Source organism: Ptychodera flava, chromosome 14, assembly GCF_041260155.1.
Source record: "Ptychodera flava strain L36383 chromosome 14, AS_Pfla_20210202, whole genome shotgun sequence".
In the NCBI taxonomy this organism is placed as follows: domain Eukaryota; kingdom Metazoa; phylum Hemichordata; class Enteropneusta; family Ptychoderidae; genus Ptychodera; species Ptychodera flava.
The window spans coordinates 13173294-13197135 of record NC_091941.1 but is presented as its reverse complement, the minus strand read 5'-3'; the positions used below and the strand labels follow the sequence as shown (position 1 = coordinate 13197135).

The 23842-nt window shown below is 36.9% G+C and overlaps 1 protein-coding gene across 3 annotated transcripts in view; it reads right to left on the bottom strand.

Moving 5' to 3' along the window:
• Nucleotides 1-8084: 8084 nt before the first annotated feature.
• LOC139149416 (D-aminoacyl-tRNA deacylase 1-like) overlaps nt 8085-23842 on the bottom strand; it is a 60904-nt gene continuing 45146 nt past the window's right edge. For all 3 annotated transcript variants that reach the window (XM_070721181.1, XM_070721180.1, XM_070721179.1), the window contains 3 exons: nt 17338-17501; nt 10287-10494; nt 8085-9689 (listed from right to left, as the gene is read on the bottom strand). In XM_070721181.1, the coding sequence (XP_070577282.1) occupies nt 9513-9689; nt 10287-10494; nt 17338-17501 (549 nt within the window). In that variant the 3' untranslated portion in view covers nt 8085-9512. The remainder of the gene's footprint in view (nt 9690-10286; nt 10495-17337; nt 17502-23842) is intronic.

Here is a 23842-nt window from a genome sequence, read left to right as displayed (position 1 = left end):
AACTCAGGGATGGATCGGGGTTCAATAATACAAGTTGGGATGTTGGGCCATATCACCTTTGAAATTTTGGTCAATTATCAATCTTATTTTGACGATGGTTGGAATACCCACTTTTGGTGGCAGGGGTAGGGGCTCATGCTTAAACCTGTAAATAATTTCTACTTTATTTAAGAAGAACTTCTCTATCAGCCTTGTTTTCGTCATCCAGTCGATAAAAATCCGTACATTTACGTTCAATTATAAAAGGCATAACAGCGTTTCAAGCTCTTCCGCAAAAGTGTTTGCTCATGTTAAAATTTGTTCAAATTTCCTCCTCCGTCATTAGAATGTAAACCTGATCACCCATAAATTCACTGCGAACAGGTCCACACACACAATTGATAACAATGGGTGTGGGCAAACCATGGTGGTGAAAGGGTTAAATAGCGATCGTATGTCCCTTGAGAAGTATGTGTCGAAATAGACGAGTTCCTTCGCGGGAACCTATGTGTAAATAAGATCTGTAAAGACGAAAGGGTTGTCTAGACGGGTAAAGGAGAGTGTTGTAATCCTGCCTAGAAATAGCAGTGTTGTGAAATCTTCTCGCAAAGTCTCGGGGGCAGTACTTTTGCAATACCCCTGGAAATCTGGGAAGGCATAACTTCTGATCCTGGAGAAAATAGTTCCCGAGGGCTGCATCGGCCAAAGTAGCGCAGACTGAATCCCTGCGATAATGTTAATAGTTTGCGACCTTTTTCTTTTTTTTTTCGCAAAACTCCGAGTCCAAACGATCGATATTCTTTCAGGGGTATATTGACAAATTAAGTCTGTATTGCAGCGATTGCATTGTTACTTTAAGTTCCACCAAATTACCTTCGAGTTGTAGAACAAAGAACGAAGAAATCTCCAAGTGGCAATTCAGTGGCCAGGGATTACGTGTGAAGGTGAGAGGTTGCTCAGAAGAAACTAAAACCAATGTACCGATACTATGCAATTCAAATTTAGAGTAATCATCGTCAGTGTGGTTGCGCGTTGAATATTTCCTACTTTTCAGGAATACATGTGTATGTATGTATGTATGTATGTATGTATGTATGTATGTATGTATGTATGTATGTATGTATGTATGTATGTATGTATGTATGTATGTATGTATGTATGTACCGTATGTATGTATGTATGTATGTATGTATGTATGTATGTATGTATGTATGTATGTATGTATGTATGTATGTATGTATGTATGTATGTATGTATGTATGTATGTATGTGTGTGTGTGTGTGTGTGTGTGTGTGTGTGTGTGTGTGTGTGTGTATGTATGTATGTATGTATGTATGTATGTATGCATGCATGCATGCATGCATGCATGCATGCATGCCTGCCTACCTGCCTGTCATTCTGTCTGTCTGTCTGTCTGTCTTTCTGTCTGTCTGTCTGTCTGTCTGTATGTATGTATGCAAGCATGCATGCATGTATGTATGTATGTATGTAGATAGATAGATAGATAGATAGATAGATAGATAGATAGATAGATAGATAGATAGATAGATAGATAGATAGATAGATAGATAGATAGATAGATAGATACATACATACATACATACATACATAGATACCGGTTTGTCCTATATATATGTAAGCAATAATGCACCCCTCCCTACCCATAACGAACGAAACTTTGCACGATATACGTACACGAAGCCAAGTACATTATTGGAGTGATTGATTTCATTATGGGCCGGGATGGGTAATATATTGCTATGATATATAGTTTTGGCAATGGCAGTGAATTTGAAGATGTAGAAAACATCTTGGGCCACGATGCCGGATAATCGGATATACTATCAGTAATAATCTTGGGTATGACGTCACAAAATTCACTGGCATTGTTGAAGCTACAATATAGGACTTCATATACTTATCGCAAATAACTGTTAATTTAACAAGTTAAAATTGGACAAGGTATATTCGATACAAGTTGACGTTTTACACTACAAAAATATTTCCTTTGGTGTCATCCTAACTGATGATGTTAGTTAAGTTAGTTTTGGACAGTGACGGATAAATACATTTTTAAAGTAGGGTGAGCCAAAAGTTAGGAAGTTGCCTCATTGGGCATATATTGATGGATCTCTACTCGCACTTTGCTATATTTAGCTGTATCAATTGCAATTTTGTCGAGTAATAGCGCAACATTGAAAATGATCTGTGAATGAATTGGATTAACGCGTCGCTTTGACAAACGTCACCGAGTGGTTCACCGTTGGTGCACATCGAATCTGTTTAAAACCGCTGGAGTAGGTGGTGAATAGTATCGCTTAACGACAGACCTGTACCGTCCAGCGGGGAACAATGGTTCATGATCACCTCAGTGTGTCGGTGAATTGTCCAATCATATCATCATTACTACGATAGCGTAAGTCCGTAGTTAGTGTACACCTTGAATTACAGAATCGTGCTTGTCGTTTATTGAAGCACTGGGCAGAAACAGCGATATTGTCGCAACCAGTGAATTAGATTTATGTTGAGATATATTCATCAGAGATACAACAGCTTTATTGTATCGAGACGCTATAGACCGCATTGAGAAATAGGTCTCTCCAGATACTGTTTCGGGGGGTTAGCAATTTTTCGTCGTGAGACCAGATGAAGACAAACAAGGCCCACGTAACTGTGTGGCCTAATTCTCTTGCACAAAGGCCAACCACAGTTACACGAAGATCGGTAACAATCGCGTGCTTTGTTTCCAGACACGTCTCCAGAAAACTGGCATAAGTCCTCCGGGAGTTTATCAAGCACAGCAGATTACCTTTTCTTCCAGTTCTTTTCTTTACCCATTCAAATAGTCGGAGTTTGGAGGAGAAAGAATCTTCATTGAAGCGTGATCTGCGTGCGCAAAGCGTGTTTTCAGCGGCCTTCATAAAATACTCAGTAATCTCAGTAACTCGACCTAATCCATATATTCATTGCTTTATCAGTCGAAAACTGCTGAAACTGACCACTGTTATATTTTGTTTCGCGTCATATTTGGTGTTATGTAACATTTTCTAGGTTACGCATACAGCTTATTGTCACGACCAGAATTGTTAAAAGTTAAAGGGACCTGAAATGGAAACTAGTACGCGCAAAATGTTGACTGCAGAATTCGTAGCCGATTCAAGATAAGACACACACAGATTGGCACACTACTACTTAATTTACTTTTAATTTCCACGGAAAGGTTGAAAAGAGCATTTTTGACTGAAATTCACGGCACAATTGCAATATACCGTAAATTGGAGCGATTACATGTTAATCCTTTTATCTTGTCGCAGAGAAATTTTGCCAGAAAACCGATGAAAATACTCGTACAAATTACGAAGGAGAAGTGCACGCGCGTAAACCGATGAAAAAGTTAACTGTACAGATTCCTGTTTATCTTACATATATATATATATATATATATATATATATATATATATATATATATATATATATATATATATATATATATATATGTATATATATATATATATATATATATATATATATATATATATATATATATATATGTAAACCGATGAAAAAGTTAACTGTACAGATTCCTGTTTATCTTACATATATATATATATATATATATATATATATATATATATATATATATTCTGGACAAATTGTGGCCAATCTATTATCTAAAGTCTGAAAGATGATCAAAATGTGACAAAAAAAACTGAAAGGGTTATTTTAGCGCTAACATTGCATACAATGTCTCCATCATCATCAACTCACTTATTCTTTAAATTAGGAATTGATCGGTCATGTTATCTTCTAATCACCACTTTCCAAATTGTCATCGTCCTTTGTTGCCTGGCCACCTCAATGACCATCTTAAATTGCATGATTTCCACCTAACTATCAATATTACGGGCAGTCAGAATGGAAATTATAGTCTCGTATCTGTCCTTCAAAGAAACGTAAAATGAAAAAAACTAGTTGTAGGGCACCGCAGTATGTGTCAATGTTTATTTAAAACATTGCATCCCGCATAGTAAAGGTTAAGTTTATTCAAAAATACAGCTGCATGTCTACTGCATGTCTTTAGTTGGTCAAATTTTATCGGTCGCGATTGACATCGGGGCATTTCACTTATTTTCAGGGATTTCAGGAAGCTACTTGATATTTGAAGTCATGATGATCTTTTCAAACTGGATCAGTACGGAAGGAGAGGTCTGTCGCTCGGACCTAAACGGTTTAGCCGCTACATGCACTAGATAAGTCGGTTTGTTACAGTAGACAATGCAAATTCACAAAACATCAGCATCACTTATGGTCTCAAAACGGGGGACATCCCCATTTCTGGTTCAATCCGGAGTCCCTCCCATAGGCAAAAAATAACCCCCCAAAACTGTAAACTTCCAGCATGTTGATTTCGTTCGACATACGAGCCGAACAAGGAGCAATCCTTTCCTGCGATGTCAACGTTATAGACTTTTGTAAAGAAGAGTGAATTCAGACTTACTATCGTCAATAAAACTGAGAATGTGTTAATCAATAGCCGCAGACACAATATACCATTAGCCGTATAAAGGTATTACCTCCATAACGGTCCCTGTGGACCGTGCCTCGATGTAAGTCATTCGCAATGAAGAGTTTGCGAATTAAACATAAAAACCCTGCAGAGTGGCATTTTGTGGAATACAAAATGTGGCCTTAAAACTGGGAAGTCCCATAAATTTAACGAAATAGTGTGAACTCGTGACAGAGTGGTGCGATGCAATTAATTTTGGGAAAAAGAATACAAAACTAATAGTGCTTATCACGATTTCAGGTTTGTTACTAAATATAGCTGCACGCGCGCGACATCGGACACGACTGCTTGAAATTTGGACAAATTTTGTTGGTCGTTTTTGCAGCTTGCAGTCGGCGCCATAAATTAGAGTTTTAGTATCCATTGTAACACTGGCAGGGTTTATTTTCGTCGTTCTTGCTGAAAATGCGAACAAATATTTATTTTTGGATATTAATGTGATCAGAGCGCTATTTACGTGCATAAGTGCAGGTGATTCATAATTGAATATGTTTTTCCCGTAATGTTGTTTACGTTTTATGATATCTGCGGATTTAAGAAGCATCAACACTCTATTGGAAAGCACACTAAACATAATAACAAACACTCGCTGGTGCTTGATCCACAAAGGTCTAACAATTTAAAGGGGCAGGTTTATTGTCAGCGTTGTCTCTAAACAAATTGAATAACTGAACACGACTTCCAAAGGAGAACAAAGCATTACAACTACATTAACAGTCGATATCAACAATCACTAATCATTGCTAATGCGAGCACACCAGGGATTGAGGCCTGTCGTTTAAAGTGGAGGGACACACTGCTTGTATCTGAATCTACGGCTTCTAGATGTAGGATAACAATACGATTGATATAAATCAATGTATCACATGTCTCCCCCACGGTCCCTCCCAGCGAATGAGGTGCATTTGGCGACGAACAGAATTTCTATCTTCTGTGTAGTGATTGAACGAGTTTGCTGCGAGTAAATACGTAGATTAAGCTAATCTGTAGGTGCATTCTCCCCTGTGGAGAAGGGGTGGGGGTGAAGATCTGTTGTATGTTGACAGCTTAGAACCTGGCCGCTATTTCGCAACCCATCGGGATCAGAACGGTGGTTAGCCGGTTCAACCGCTTCTTTACGAGAGGGTTATAAAGTAATCAAAGTACAGTGACAGGACAATGTGTTTTCGTTATAATTTATTTAATGCACGACAGCAGAGCTGGCTTTGTCTGAGCTGCCTGCGTCACAAATAACATTTGACTTCTGATAATTGTGATAAACTGGTGTTAAAAATAAACACACACACAAATATTTATTATAATCACCTTAGAAAATTGTTATCAGTTGTTTGTTGTCACTTAGCACCCGGCACAATGAATTTTCTTTAAGCGCATGGGTTACCTCAGGACACTGTTATCTTTTTTTGCATGGTTCAGTGGATGTGAATAAATGGAACTGAGAGACAACACGCCTGAAATCCACAATAACAGTTACTCGTAAAAACAATTTTTGCGAACACAAATCACGACAACAAAGGAACGGGTTCAACATTGCTGGTACTGCTATCATTGCAGGAGAGATGGAAGAATACTTTATTCTCTTTTTTCACGGTTACCTACTGCTTCTGTTATTAAACTGGAATGATTTTTTCCGTGGGATTCAATGCAGTGGAATGTCCAAAGCTCTGAAATAGATACTTGGATAAGATGCTGTGGAAGGATAGTATACTGCTGGTCGATATTTAAAGGGACAGCTTCTTCATCAGCTTTGTCTCTGAGCAAATTGACCAACTGTGCACAACTTTCACAGGACAACAAAGTACGAAAATCACGTGAACAGTCAATGTTAATAACCCCTAATGCGAGAACCAGGGATTGAGGACTGCCCCCTTGAGAGCCGTAACCCATCAAAATTTAAGTGCAGCATTTCTCAATTTTTATAAATTTTTCTGTATTTCTTAAAATAATGTTGGACCATATGAATGCCACATTTCATCGGCTACAGCTTTTAATCAAAATTCTGGCAAAAATCTGAAAGAAATTGACTACAGTACATTTTTTATAGAGGCAACAAAAATTGACTTTGGCGCTCAAAGGGTTAAGTACTCTTAGAAGTGTAGCTGTCAATAATGCAAGTTTTCAGTCATATGACACTCTGTAATCCCGAGAAAGCCATAGCACCCATCTATTAGCCAGCTCATTACATTTTGGTATACTCATTTGCATGTGAATGAAATATTTGCATATCTTGTTTACCGGTAGGAACTGATGAAAGGGAAGAGCTGTACTGTCACTCTCTTTTATTTTTGTTTCAAAAGCCAGCATTGATAACTTCTATGTAACAATACCGCTGACCATAAAATATCAGATGCTCTGATTGTGTAGTATCTTGTTTTTAAAAGAAATTTCAAGTTGAAAAGTTGCTGGCATACTAATCTGTTTCAACACAGAGTGAAACTGACCTTTCAAATATTGTTAAAAGCAGTGGGCACTTTTATACATCAAAAATAAACCCACATGTGTAAAAATATTATAAACCACTGGGCTGCTACATGTAAATAAAAAACAAAGTTTGCACTGAGAGAAGGCACCTCCAACACAGCTCTCAGGTCATGCTACACCTTGCAGTTTTTCCCTGCCTCCTCCAAAGGAAGACAAAAACGGGCAACAGGTTGGAAGTTTTCTTGCAATGTTTTATGCAGTCTATATTTAACCTGTGATGCGATGGATTCTAAACCATGGATAGACATTTCAAAAACTTATTGCTGAGAATTTTCTAAACTCTATGAATGACTGCCAGACTGGTTTTTCATTTCTAAGTTATCCACTTTTTTAGCAGGAGTGGAAACGACCAAGATAAGTGTAACAGAAGAAGAAATGAAGTAAAATGTGAGATAATGCTCTCAAATTTGAAATTTGACAGGAAATGGTCAATTTGGCTATGAAGGACACCAACGGAAATGCCTTGTTGACACATGATGCAATAGACTTTACAAGAAATCAATCATGGATTTGAACCTTAAAATTGATTTGTTGTAAATTTATGAAGACTTTTTTTTGTTTTTTATTACATCCTATTGTGGCACAATCTACTTCACACCCAATCACCGAATGGTTATAACCCAATGTACAACAATCCCTATTTCAGTCCTTACGCAGTTCCATATACAAATCTACATTTCAAGTCCAAGTTGAAATTTCCAGTGCATGAGGCTGGGAATGGTGTTTTTTAGAATTACAGAGAGAGAGAGAGAGAGAGAGAGAGAGAGAGAGAGAGAGAGAGGGAGGGAGGGAGGGAGGGAGGGAGGGAGGGAGGGAGAGAGAGAGAGAGGGAGGGAGGGAGAGAGAGAGAGAGAGAGAGAGAGAGAGAGAGAGAGAGAGAGAGAGAGAGAGAGAGAGAGAGAGAGCGCTACCAGGCACATAAACCTGATACAAGGCTTCTATGTAGGACAGTTACCGAGCAATGACAGATGAGTGTCTGGCTGAATAAAATCACCACACTCACAGTGAAGGGGTCAGTTAGGGTCACTGAAGGTTAAGTCACAGCAATCAAACATCAACGATAGAAACATGGAACATTTATTGTTTGGTTGGAAAACAAAGTGTGGGAGTCAAGAAGAGCAGTCTTAGCAGAAGGCACAAACAGGGTTACATTTGGGCTACATGATTGACAGCAAGTGACAATGTACAAGTTATATTTTAATAAATTTTGACAAAAAAAAAGACCTACTTGGAGCATTTCTGGATTTTGTTACAGTTATGATGACATAGCCCTCTTAAAGACTGTTCTACATGTACCTCTGAAATGAAATTTGTTGAATAGTTTTCAAGACTGCTCTGTCACATTTTGTTAGGCTTAAATGTTGTTAAATGTTGGGAAAGCTTTCATCGGTATTTATTCTGAGTGCTTAGAGGTAGTGGGTTAGTTTGCTTGGTGCATTTTCACTGAAAAAATCAAAACAGGTCAAGATAAACTCAAAGCACTCTGAAAGCTATAGATTTCAAATTCCTCTCAGTAATTCCAATCCACCCCTCCTCCTTGAAATTGAGGTGAGGAGGTACGATCCTTCCTGGCTGTAACATCTGGGATGAAACAATGCACAAAATTGTTGTCAATCTGCAGTATGTGTTTTGATACAGAGAGGGATTTAGCTGTTTGATGTGGACATGCTCCATTAACCGAGGTCTTAAGATTCCATTTGCATTGCAGCACGAATATCACAAATTTCCGACATGACAACACGTACCGATGAACAAGACTTCGAAGATAAGGATGTGCACAGATGAAATCAACACTGATGCAATGGACAAATGATTTGTGATACTCCATAGATAGGCATGCATAAATTGCTGTATTGTGAGTTGATGAGTTTCAGTGGTAAAAACTTTTGAATATTTGAACATCTAAAATATATTAAAATCTGAAGCTTGCATGAGATTTCTTTTGCAGAAGTTACTTGAGTATGAGAGATATCAACCTTACTGGACATTTTTTGTTGTATTTTGATGACTTTAAATCTCTCAACCCATTTCCCTGTATATGAGTCCAACCACTCCATTTAAAACGATAAGTTTGTTCCAAGGTGTGGTGGGGAAAGGGTGAAATATGGCTCAAACCATTCAGTTTTACATAGCAACCTTTAACGGCACTATTACACATGATTTGCATTGGCAAGGACAAACAGTGCAGTGGAACGGACCATGGCATAAACACAATCATGTGCACAAACGCACACAGAAATACATGTATTTCCATACGTGTTTGTACATATGGGTTTGTTTATACTGCCATCATGTGATCTTTTCAGAGTATTGAGTCTGTACGACACATTGTGTCCTTTTTATTCCAGAGATGGACCATTATGAGAATGTGGAGTTGACTGTTTAACAGTTTTTTTGCAGGTATTTCATAAAGACACTGTAACTTTTGCACTCTAGTAGCCACTGAAAAGTACATTGTGTCCATCAGCACCATAATCATCATCATCATTGTTGCTGTTGAGGCTGCTGGGAAGATTCTATTGTGCTCTGTCTGAGCCTAGAAATGACCTCATTCAGAAGGGTAGAGTCTATTTCAGCTGGTATACTGTACGTACTGCTGCTGCCACTATCGGGACTGTCGCCGACCGCCGCCTCCGCTCCTGATGTGGTCGTTCCCCCCTCCTAACGGTGAAGAAAGAAATGGGAAACAAATGACAGATTACGGAGAGTTTGAAAGAGATGTGAATTCACTAAACTGGCTGTGTTAGGCAGCAAAGCTATGCCAGTCTTCAAAAGAACGCAGTACATCACCCTCTTCACATGATCACTTATGGAAGGCATAAACAATTTATTACCAGCAACAGAACTGATAAGCCTGCTGTGCTGGTAACTCTCAACCACTGCAATCGTGCAGCCAACAGCAAATACATCAAAATAACAGAGCTCGGTCTTCTAAACTTCTAAATCTGCTCCCTTCAATCACAGAAGTGATCAGAATGGCATCGCACTCTCACTGTTTGAACATTTTGAAGATTCTTGACGACGAAGTTTGTTTCATCATGCATTGTTGGTCCCTGAAGTATAGACACGTATCTATCAAGTATCAATAAAAGTTGCTTAGCAATACCACTGCTGCACTTAAAATGAAAAGAGAGTTCGCCCCATGTAAATCCCTATAAAAACTGATTTACGCTACTTAAGTTGCTATTCAGACATGCTTGACGGAAAAAACCCAAAACAGGCAGAAATCATACAGGAAACCTGGAAAGAGACACTTACGGCCCCTTGGCTGCTTCCTACTTGCTCTGCTAGACTATCCAGGGACACTGGTGGTTGCCCATCTATGCTGACTGCAGTATTGCCAGTGTCACCCGATCCCATATAGAGTCTGTAATTGCTGGGTAGGAATAAATTAAAGTCATGAACCAGATCCGCTTTGCCGCCAAAGAGAGTTCCTATCTTATAAACTACTGTTAGGGTGTCCATTCTGAAAAAAAAAAATGATAGAGTCATGAGTGCCTATTCAAAAAACAGTCCGACTGGAAACTCCAGACACTGGGAGAACTTATTTGAATCGCATCAGATTTGGGAAACTGTTATTCAATAGCTACGTTCAGAGTTTCTGTAAAACAATTTTAATGGCATAAATGGTGAATGCACGTTTCTAGATAAGCCCTTTCTCAGATTTTGAACTACTCCATTTCATGGACCTAGAGTATTTTTTTATTCAAAGCCTGGCGTGGATTCAATCATCAGACTTATTTTGATGTAATACTTTAGTCTCCATGACACAGTAGGGTCTTAGTTTGCATCACAGAGTTCTGTAAATGAGGAAGTTTTAAACCCCAAACTACTGTAGTGGCAGGGTAGAGTACATAACACTCACAAGTGGACATGCTGATATTAGAATAAAACAATTTCTTTTACCAGCTTGCAACTCAAACTACATTATTACTATTTGTACCAGTAAAATAAAATAATTATTTGAACATCAGAATGAAAAAAAAATCCCATTAAATTTCTTCTCATTGAAAAAAGAACGAGTACATTGTGATGTGAGACTCCTATTTGATTGAAATTAATTGGATGATATTATCAGAAGGTTTAGTATTTTTGAAGAGCTTTCAAAACAAAACGCTTGTGGATTTGTACAAATTTGGAGGTCTTTGTTCTGCTGTAATGTTCATGTGCGACAAACTGCAAAAAACAGCAGGCGTTCTGTTACAACGACGAAACCTGATAATGAAAAATCGCATTTTAATCAGTATAAACGGTGTTTGAACAATCACACAAAAGGGACGACACTTGGAACTCATACGTCTTCTTTTCCTCCCGAGCCGAAAAGAGACAGGTCAGGCAGCTTGTAAATCTCACACTTAATGGAAAAACACATGCGCCTCTTTTTCTTGCTCTCTGCTTGAAATATGCCTCATGCCTTTTGTCGCTGCAAAACTTGTCACGATGATTTGCCTGATTGAGGAGATTCAATCATCAGCTTTTCTCATTGCATTTCAATTAACTTTTGTCCTTGAATTGATGATTATAGCAGTTAGGCTAGTAGTCCTAATATACTCTCCCACTCTCTCTCTCTCCCAATTTAATTTTCATTCTAATATTGCCAAGTGCTTGTTTTCCTGGTACTTCAGGGTCGGGGGCAATAAAAATTGCTGTTGTAAATTTGAAAGCTGAATGAAACACCCCAAAATTGTTGTTGAAAATTAGATTTTTTGCCGGGGCCTACGCCACTTGCTTTAGTATCAGAGATAAACTGTCAACATGTATATGTGTGCAAGGTGAACCTGCTCATTTTCAGCAATGGCTCTATCTACTGGGTAGTATGGAAAATTGCCAGCCAGATCAGGAGAAGCCCAGCATGTACTGAAAAAATGTAACGGAATCTCAGAAAGCTGAAATGTGTAATTGATATCATCAAGCTATTGAAGAAACTGACAGATGTAAAAACACGAAAGAAAGGAGAGTCTACGATAATTTTTTTTTTAATCTGAATAGCAACCACAGTGGGAAGTTGTTGCCTGTGTGGTTTGGAATTTTAAAAAAGTGTAGCACTAACTCATACTCTCTTTCAAAACACTTAGAGGGAATGTCTAATCTGCTGTTTTTCATTTGTGTTTCCCCATCTTCCTTTAGCTTAGTACCAGAGTTTGATGGGGCCAAATAATGCCTTATTTTTTCCACGCACAAGAATATTTTTAGATGTTTTTATAAACATGTAGCCTAGCTGCCGATATAGCTCTACTCTGATATTTAAAATAAGAGTGGCTGGTTTGTCAATTAAGGGAATACTGATGAACATGAGACAAATTTGAATATCTGAAGCAAATTTCTGAATATGTTGTAGACTATATTTTTTTTTGACGGAAAAGTCCAACCTGTGATCAGGGACTGCTGGCGCACTTTGCCCGAGTACTAACGTTTAACCATGGCTCAACTGTCCAGACAAATGTATTGTTTGATGAAAACCGGCAAAAATTATCAGAAATTATATTAGAGCTTTTCAATATCAGTGAATTTTGTGACATCATACTGTCAGATTATTACTGATCATGTATATGATTATCCTACATTCTGGCCCCAGATGTTTTCTACATCTACAAACTCGCTTACATCACCAAAACTATAAAATGATAGCATTAATGCACCCCCTCCCTGCCCATGATCGATGAAAGCAAACTTTGCACTCCCTAATGTACTCAGCTTCGCCTCACACATTATATCGTGCAATGTTTGCCTTCATCCTTTATAGGCCAGGAGGGGGTACACTATCGCTTAAATACAAGTATGTAAGTTTTTATAATTTCAACAAATCTGAATCAGGTCATGCCTACATACAAAAGCAATTGGACAAGCAGATTCTAAGAATTTTGATGACTTTTGGAATGTTTTGACCAACAACAAAACGTTGCCTGAAAAATAGTTTTGCGGATTTTTTCATGGTATGAACAAAACTGATATTTCAAAGCACTGCAGAGCGGTTTCAGGGAAGATTTTTTCACAAGAACAGAAAAAAATTGCTCCAAAATACTAATATGCAAATTCAGGCATGATCTGAACAACCCTTGCTAAGGTCAATCCCAGGAACCTCACTACCAACTTTCAAAGCTATCAAACAAGCAGTTTCAAAGGAGAATAATTTTTGATAAAACCAGGAAAAATTGCCCCAGAATACAAATTTCACTACAATTTAAACAAACCTGACTTAGGTCACCCTTAGTAATCAGCATACCAAATTTCAAACAAATCAGACAGGTTGATTCAGAAAAGAATATTTTTTGACCAAAAACAACAAAAAAAAGCTCCAAAATATAAATATTCAAATTTCACTACATTTGAATAAAACTGACTTAAAGTTGACCCCCTAGCAAACAAAATTCAAACAAATCGGACAAAGCTTTCAGAGAAGTTTGGAATGCAAAAAATTTAACGGACAATAGACCATAGACAATGTGTGATTGACAATAGACAAGATGATGACACACAACCACATATTTGATAAGCTCTGCGTCACTGACAGCAGAGCTTAAAAGAGATATTGTTGACAGACTTACAGTAGGCAAAATTTCTGTAAATTTAAATTTCATGATTGATGTAAAAGTTTATGAAATCTGATTAAAATTTGAGTAGATGTCATAGATAAAATTTAGTGTCACTAAATGATAAAAAATGTGATGAGCAGCGTGGAATTGACTTGGCGGCCAACTAAAGACAGAAATAATTTATATGCTGTTCATCTCATAGTGGGTTTCATACTTTTCATGAGCTATAATATCATTGACTATGATGTTAATTTGATTTGGACCATATGGCGTTGATATACGCAGCAAAATCTATGCAAATTGATCAGTATTTGAATTGGTTGAAAATTAACATCAATGAACTGCACTCGGTAAGATTGATGAAAATTTTCATTGACCAAATGCTCTGGCCGTATGGAAGTGCAGATTCATTTGATGGCAAGTGTTTGTCAATCACCATACATGTATATGCCAGGAAGCCGTAAGTGTACTGAGTGGAAATTGAAAGCAATTGATGTCTAAAAGAAGTTTGTCCATAGAAAACACAAAATTTCTAGGCACAGAAATAGCAGTAATTTTGAATGCAATTTAATTAAAGTGAAATAGTTCTTGGGGATACTTATGGTGAACTGACAAAGAAATGGAATCACTGATTTGCTTGTCAATCTTTTCTGTGGCTTCCACTGCATGCTAGTTGCTGAGAGTGTGTTTTTATGTCCTGGCCAGAGACATGACTCATTGTTATGAAGCCATGAGGAGGTTGCTACAGGTCTCCTGGGAAATATCACAGGGAAGAGGGAAAATAAACAAGGAATGTGATTTATGTTCTCTTTTGATTCTGTATATTTCTAATAAAATGTGCAGTTGTACAAATTGGCTCTGTTCTTTTGTAATACCAATTGCCACTCTGTGTTGTTTGACCATACAACACCTTCCCTACAAACAAGTATTACATGATTAATGGCATGGAGTGTGGCTCTTATTATATCATTCTTTCAACATCACATGAAGATAGGAAGGTAGTTTATGATGTTGACAGATTGATAAGTTTTTACCCATATGACAGTGATGGCGGGTAGATTACAAATGAGTGTCAACATGTGATCAAGAGACATAATTATACAAGGTAAAGAGATGATAGTAATACTACCACACATTTTATCAAGAATATCATTGACTCACAACAAAAACTACATCAATAACCAAAGTTGTTCTCCTTCTCCCTGTTGGAAATCAACATGCATTTCATTTAAACCTTGACATTAAACTTCAGTCACAAGCAGATGGTTTTCACTATTCCAACTATCTGTGTCATGGCATTGGCTGTGATGACCTCAAGTACACTGTCCGTGTCATCCTCAGCATTCTCTGTGTTTTTACACAGCTGAATATCTAGTGTCATTGGAACTCTTTTTTTCTTTCCTGTGGATGTTTGGTGCTCAAATAAAAGCATGTGTATGAATAAGAGGGAAGTCTTGATTACATGATTGCAGCATGTGCAAGTACAATTCTCAGGAATGTGTTCTCAATGGAGCATTTCATGTCATTTACAGTACCATCAGATGTAGTAACATTTGGAGTGAGCTTTGTCAAGTTTAGCTTGACGAAGAACAAAATCCTGCAAACAAAGCTGCCATCAAATCATTCATTAATTCATGAAGAATCCTCTTTTTCAACTTGGCTTTTTCCAGATGGGGATCTGTTGTTCCATTGTACTTTCACTTCCATACTCATATGTGAGAATTATGCTCAGGATTGAATAGTTGTTCATGAAAGTGGCCTGTATCCTCCCAAAGGACTTTCTTCCCTTTCGTGTCTACATCATAAAAAGTCCCTCACATCAATAGGAATGACAACAGTGTGTTTTATCTTGGCTGTACAAAAATCTGTGAATGAACAAACTTCACATCGGGAAGTGAAAGTGATCAATGGGACTTATAAGAGACAACAACTTTCACTGGAAATCAGTTCCGATTAAAAATAGTGCAGCTTCCACATTGGAAAATCAAGAACAGTGTTTCACGCACAGATGTCAAATTCAGCCTAAGTATTGAAAGTATCAACATCACCTTGTAATCATATCAGTACAAGTACTTCAGTTACACCAGAAATATCGACCACAAACCATGAATCTATCTCCTGACAGCTAAAAATAGAAACATTAGTATTTGCCCTTTCTTTGCTCTCCTTTTTTTCCCCTTTTTCTTTCTATGCCAACTCAATGTCACCTGAGGACAAGCCACTTAACAATTTAATCTGTCAGGGCCTGCAGTTTATTCTGTGTAATCTCTCCTCAAGTTCTATGCAAAGTTCACGAGGCCATGCATGTTTGACATGACAGGCATTGAAGCTGGAGTACGCCTACTGAGCCAATCAGCAATGAGACACACACCACATACAGAGTGTCTTATCGTGGCGAGTAAACACACTTCAAACCCTCTCTATCTCTCTCTCCCTCTATGTCTGTTGTTTGTTCACTCAATTACAGTTAAAAGATGTCTCCTATAAGACCTTAAAGATGATGACATTTGAGAAGGCTGATCAGACATTATTGGCCGCAAACAGACCACATACGGCCATGCAAGTGGTTTCAGATTTCACGCTGCAGACATATTAAAAAATTTCCGCTGATCTAAAATCTAATTTGTAATTTTGACAAAATATCCCTTTGAGAAATGCTTTCTGATTATTGTGTAGGGACTGTTCATCCGTTCATAAAATGCAAGAAAACCAGCTGTTCCCTGTCTATCTTGCTACTGTAACAAAACCATTAGAGGTTTTTGATTCCCGCAAAAGAAGGGAAATTTATATTGATAAAGAAATTCACTACATGTATTTCTTCACAATACTTCAGTTAAACAAGATGTTAAATATTTAAAACTACTTATTTTATTCTGCTGCCTGTAACACACTTTAACCAAAGTGCCGATGTTTCTTTGTAATGAATTTTTATGCCGAAAGTAAATATTTTGGGCTTACAACTGCGTATGTAAAGAGACAAAATCAGAAACTGACCTAACAATATATGTTGAGATGATGTTATAAAAAGATGATGACGCTTTAATCATCAGCCATCAGAACCCTTCCTTCAACCAGCTTGGCCATCGAAGGCTAAACACTTGTAATTTGATCATTTTTATGTCACCTACCAGAAATCTCATCATGGAGTCGATTACATATATAAGGCCAATTAAGAAACAAGCCAGATATTTTTTGTATACACTTTGGACATCAGAATATCCAGATAACTTGTCATGTGAAACACAAAATCTCAAAAATAACATAAAAAACGTTAACAGTCTCTTTAAAAGGACAAGCTGTTATATTTTTATGTCATCGTAATGATTTTTTCAAAAATTATTGTAATGTCAATCTCTACTGATGGAATATTATTTGTGGCCAAATGTCACATGCCCGACCAATTCCTGCTTATTAGGCATATTAATACTGGTATGTTAGTTGTCAATTTCTTGAATATCCAAGACATTCAGTGATCAGCATGTCTTTGTGTTGCGCTGTTCTCAAGGCAGGTGAGAGCAGGTGTGTGAAGACTGATGACTAAATGCATTCCATTCAGTAGTATAAAGTAAATCAGCAGTCACATCGTGTGCAGAAAGCCAAAATAAAACAAATGGTTGCATGTCAGATATTCATTTACACTTGAGTGTTAAAAGGGAAATAACCACATGTAAATGTACTTCATCACATCAATACCTTCACTGGCTCACGTTCATCTTCAACCGCAGGATTCAAATTTGTCACAGCAAATCAATTGCATGGGTAAAAAGTTGGCATACCTTTGGTTTCTAACGTCTTGCATAATGTCAAGGAAATGCTGATAGAATTCTGGATTTTCGGAGAAGCTTGACCGTACTTTGTCGACGAAACTGACAGCACGTTCTGCAGTCACAGATTTCTTCTTGGCCTCTGGTTTAACCACGGCAACTGGTGTGTTTGGATGCTGGCAAATAAACAGGAAAGAGATAGTAACAGTCAAACATTGATTTAAATACTACAACTATACAAAAACTATGTATAACGCTAAAAGAATGGACAAATTCTGATATACACAGCTATATTAAGACCTTTCCCAAAACAGTAAAGTATCAGATTTTTACTGATTAAAATTGTCCGTTCTCTCAAAAGTATTCATGTAACGTATCTTTACGATCCTGATTTTAGATTGAATACTACTTCCAGAAATAATTGACATCCATTAGAGTGAGAATGGAATGAGTGATGTGTATCCGGGATGAGTCAAACTGTGCATGGCAACGCAATGACCTAAATATATCACATTTCATCACTATGGAAGTCATAAACTATAACCACCAAAAGGAATATTATATCTTGAAAAGAAAATTCCAATCAAATCAACCAAGGCCTTATCTGGAAAAAGTAAGTGATTTTTTTAATGGCACTTGAGACAATTTGGGTTACAGTTCCACCTTGGTGAAGAAAAAGCAGCTCTGAAGAAAACATTTGTAAGCAGAACTGCGAGCAGAAGTGCAGGCTTTATATTTCTGTCTTAAACAGCTAAATATACTGGAAAAGATGGAATTCATCATTGAATAGCATTCCTGATTAGGGGGCCTGGTTACTGAGAGATGTGCACGGTTTAAAAATACTAAGGCAGTAATAAAGTAACGCAGTTTCCGTGATATCCTTTAGATTGAGAGGAACATTCAGCAAACTCTGCTGGAGTTCTGAAATGCTGATGGTAAATAAAGAAGTTTCTGCCACCGATTTGCTGATAGATGGCAGTGAGTGGTAAGAGAGTGGCTGATGCTATTTGTGCTGAACACAAGATGAAAAAATCAAAATGCTCAGGTTTGCACTGGTTTGTGCATAAAATGAGTGAATAAAAAACCCATTAAATGCACAATCACGTACTTGTCTATGAAGACATACTCTATTCTTCAACTACTGATATTAAATTGTATCATCCTGGTTGTAAACAAGTTATATAAGCTATATAAGCTATATAAGCTGATATCATTACATTTTTAAATACCTGGCCATTAAAACGCTCAGATATCAAAGGGATGATGTATTTTGCCGGAGGTGCAGCATATTCCTCAGTGAAAATTTTATGAGACTTGTATGTTTGATGATTAAATGGATTTGAATGTACATTGTGAATAATATACTGTTATTAGGTATGACCTTGTTGTGACAGTAGTGTGCTGTTAAAACCTTACTGAATTGCATTCAAATATATATATATATATATATATATATATATAATATATTATATATATATATATATATATATATATATATATATATATATCAGATATAGATATATATATATATAGTATACTATACATACATACATATATATATATATATATATATATATATATATATATATATATATATATCCGCATATACACACACATAAATATGCTTTAAGTATTTTGATTTCTTATGAAGACATGTTCTTGTGTTTGTGTGTGTGTGTGTGTATATATATATATATATATATATATATATATATATATATATATATATATATATACTATATATATATATATATATATATATATATATATATATATATATATATATATATATATATATATATATATATATATATATATATATATATTTTCCAAAGAAATTAAAATCCTAAGTGTACACACACACACACACCTAAAAATGCTACAAAATGCTGTGACCTTGACCTTGATTTCTCATTCTCATAGCTGTGTAGTATAAATCTGCCAAACTTACTGCAAGGAAAGTTGTGATCCAGATTTCAGCACTGATCCCGTTTGCTGACAAATGACATGACATTACCAGGCTACTAAGAAAGTCAATTTTACAGTCCTGCTTACATTAGCCCGCAGTCTTTTTTTTTTCCTTTGATGCAAATCTCACAACAGACATCATCGATATGACTAGAAAGTCATCAATCTTCTAATGTTGACACTACCTTCTTTCATCTGGATGAAAGAGAGTACTCTTTATTTAAATGTATACATAACTAGTACACAGAAAATATATACAGACTCTCTATTGGTTTATTCCCTCCCTGAACTGAAAACAAATGTATCATGACAGCTTTTTTTTAAATTCAAATTCTGCAACCAATGCTACTGAAATGCAATAACAGTTCTACAAAGCGATAACAATGTCTGCTTTTATAAACCATGATGTGATACTGATCGCGGGATTTGCATGAATTACATATTCTAAACAACAGACCTAACTGTATCATGATTATCGTAACCCAAATATTTGCTTAGCACAAATCTGAGGCATCATATCAATCTGGTCAGTTCTATTGACGTCAAACAGCCTGACAGATTTGTGACAGCCATCCTTGAAAATATTGGCAACTCTACACGTATACTTTAAAATATTGGTAAATGCTACATTTATCGTTTAAGAAAGTCTATTACATACTTGAAAGGGGAGGGCACAAGGGGAGGTGTGAGGAGGGTTACAATTACATGTATATGGATGAGTGCATGTGTGTATGTGAGAATAAACTAGACATAACTTTGACTTTGGGGAATAGGAAATCAAAATTATTAATTATAGAGAAAGCTTTCAAGGTAAAGTAATCACGACTACTGTTGACTAACTACTTTTCCCCCGAAGGAGTAAACTGCATTCTGTCCGTTCTAAATTTAAACTTGACATACAGATTTACAAAAATTATAATCCACAATGCACGCACAGTGAATATTAAAAGGATGATCTTAGCCCTTTCCTTGCTAAGCTTTGCTCAAGTTCATGGCTGCATGCATGACATGTACCCCGTAAATGATGAAAAAAAAAAAGTTCCCACCCTACATCATGCAGAGTGCAGAGGCCTTGTGGGAAGATGTGTTATAATATCTTCTGCAGTGATGTGAGCTGACATACATTGGATACAGTCAAGGTCATCGGTGTAATGTTACCAGAAGTGTACGAATCAGAGCGCTGGGCTGTTGTATATTGCCAGTGGCGCTATCAATCTGCACTAGAACACAAAACTGAGAATGGAATGACATGACAGAATGAGACAAGTACGTGCTCATTTTCCATATTCTTTTGGTCATTAAACCGGGATGGAGTCAGTTTTATGGCCCGCATATTATGAGTTTCTGCTTTGAAAAAGGCATCTGACCAAATAAGCATTTCTTATTGCATGTAATTACATCAGAAAGAATCACGGCTGAATGCTGTAATATTTGAAACATCTCATAAAAAACGCTTGTCTAAGTCTTCGGTTCTGATTTTATTACAGGTGTTTAGGATATATTGAAATAACTGTCTGATGCTCTACGAACACGGTTCTTAATTTGATGTAAAGCCATATATTTGTAGCGTAATTGGAATATATTTTCCTACAAGGGGTATAAATCAGTTGGAGTGTATATATACTTGTACTCAACTTAAAACAGAAGAATGCACTATTACACAAATAGTCATTACATTTTACACAGAGATATGACTTAGGAATGCCAGAGATGTATAAATCAGTATGTTGATGGGGGGACATTTGAGCCATCCTTCCTGCACTGGAAGGTATATACCAACAAGAATGAATGCAGCAAAAAATAATCAAATTTACACTCAATCTGCCTGGAAAACAGAATGCTTATAAGGGAAAAGAACACTAAATTGTCATCTAATTTTGCAAAATTAATAGCTACTCCATATTTTGCATGGGAAGAGAGCTTGCCTACAAAGATGCTACAACACTTATAAAAACAGGTCATAGTCTAATCAAATGGTAAGAAACTGGAGGAAAAATATGACCATATTTGAAAATCCATCTGCCTTTTATGCTACAGGTCACTTTGACACGAATTCATCTCATCACACATACTGACATCAGCATTTCAAAGTGAGTAGGAATGATCGCAGATCTATGAGAGCATGTGCATAGGTTCCCTTCATCAGTGATTTTAACCTGACCTTCACCTGAGTGCCACTCTCGCAACCGGTAATTCCCAAAATGATGATTATCGTCAACCATCAAAATACAGTAAGTCAACTCAGTGGGGAAAGAAAGATAATACAGATCCCCGGCATCACATGTTTATCCATAAGTTTCGCGATAAACATCACATTCTGCTGCACATGCTGTACCATCAATCATGAAAAGGCAAAATATTTTGAACGATTAAATGGGTTTTTTTCCCAGCGCTATGGATAGAGTTTAGCTCGGATTGTACACACACGTAATCTTTACATGGCTTGTCTTGATTCTCTGAGATCTCTGATATTGGTAAAATTTCTTTTGGATGAATGTAACAAATCCGTGTATGCATGTGACTTTTACCATAATCATGAAAGAAATATAGTACTGTGTCATGCTGCCGCTGTTACCGCACACGTTGGGAATCATTGGTTTGCGTCATGAAAACTCTGTACACTACGGTACGACTGCAGCGCAATGAGGGGTTATATGCCCTTTGCTGACTGTAAATAACCCCTGGCTATTACACCATTGCATGGGGTATCACTTGGTGATCAGATTCCAGATTTTTTCCCCCAAGAGTGACTGCCCTTTTTTTCTATTTTTTGTAGCTTTTCCAGGGACAACATTGTTTTTAGAGTACAAACGTTGATAAAATGTGACTTCACACACTCTTTATTTTTCTTTCAAGTCACAATAAGAAATTTTGTTTCAGAAAATTTTTGTCTGTATTAATGAGTATTGTGCTGAGCAAATATGTTGGTAAATATCAGATCTGTCAAACAGTTATTATGCCAGTGTACAAATTACAACGACATACAGTATCTTATAACAAACAAGTCATTGACAATGACATAGTCCCTCCTTGTAATTGGGAATTTGTCACTGATAGTGACTAAAAATTCAAGTCGATATGATGCGCATGAAACAAGGAATGCGGGTAGCAAAGCCCTGTCTGAGACTGATGCCTGTATTGGATTGGATTGTAAACAAGTAGTGGCATAGGGTTATGTTCTTTTACCAAGTTTGACAGAATTAGGTATGTCATGCCCTGGCTTTTTAAATGTCAAAATTCAAATTATATGCAAGAAACTGGCCCAGGCATGTTTGAGTAATGGCTCTTGACATAAACAAGTCAGAATGCTAGATGTGAACCAAAAATGTCCTCATGTTCAGTACAGAAAAGACTTCCTATAATCAGCAATTGATACTGCTAAAATTAAAACGCCTTTCTTGACTGGTAAATCTGTGTGTGATCAACATCTTCAGCACGTGTCATCAGATTTAGTGCAGTCATTCAGAATATAGATCTCTCATTACAAACATTGTTTCCCTATTCAGCCAATCTGGGCTGCCACCCTAATGACAAAAGGTCATTAAATAAGTCAATAAATAGTTTATCAACAGGATGTCACTTCAGTTTTACACAGTTTTACACTACTGGAAGATCAATATTTGTACCATGTTTCATAAAATTTGATGCAGGATTTCTGGACGTATCACACTTATAAGGAAAAGTCATTAAATATGCAAATTAGAAATTAATTAACATGATACTGATAAATGTCCTTGCACACAGTTAAAGCAAGATGAGCTCCAATCTATACCAAGTTTCAACAAATCTGAAGAAGTATTTCTTGACGTATCAGTCTAATTATGAAATTGATATGATATGATTAATGTCTTTGCATGCTACTACAACACTTTGAGATAAACATCTATACCAAGTTTCATCAAATTTGCTGTCGTATTTCTCTAGACATATTTCCTTAATTACCAAAATTCATAAAATATGCAAATTAGCAATTAATGACATGATCAGGGTTCGCGCTATCGTTCGCCACAGTCGCAAATTGCGAATAAATGTCCAATGTGGCGAAAAAAAATTGCAACGCCTTCGCCACACGTGGCGAAAGCTCGTGACCGGGTGCCTTGTTGGGATCATTGACCCAAAACGTGCGCGTTGTCTTCGAAAGTCACGTCAGCCCTGCGATCCCAGACCGACTGTTTTACCGAAGGACCAAGAATTTCGACATGCGAGTGTTCATTGTGATCGATCCAAAGTATGTACTGGATTATTTATGTAGCCTACCATTCTAACAACTAGTCATTATTTGACCACGTATGTCGCGTCAGGGTGCAAGCATGAAGGGTATCAAGCATACCAGCCCAACGTATTCCAAACAGCGGGCACCATCGTTAATCACGCTGGTTCTGTTACTTTTAATGTATCAAAATAACCCTTGGATCGGTCAGATTATCGAAATATTCAATCATTTAAATATCTAGCCTTTGTATAAAATAATTTGTTGCTCTGTCCATGGAGGTAGCTACCTCCATGCTCTGTCGTACGTTGACCGATGATCGACGGCATAGTCCCTGAG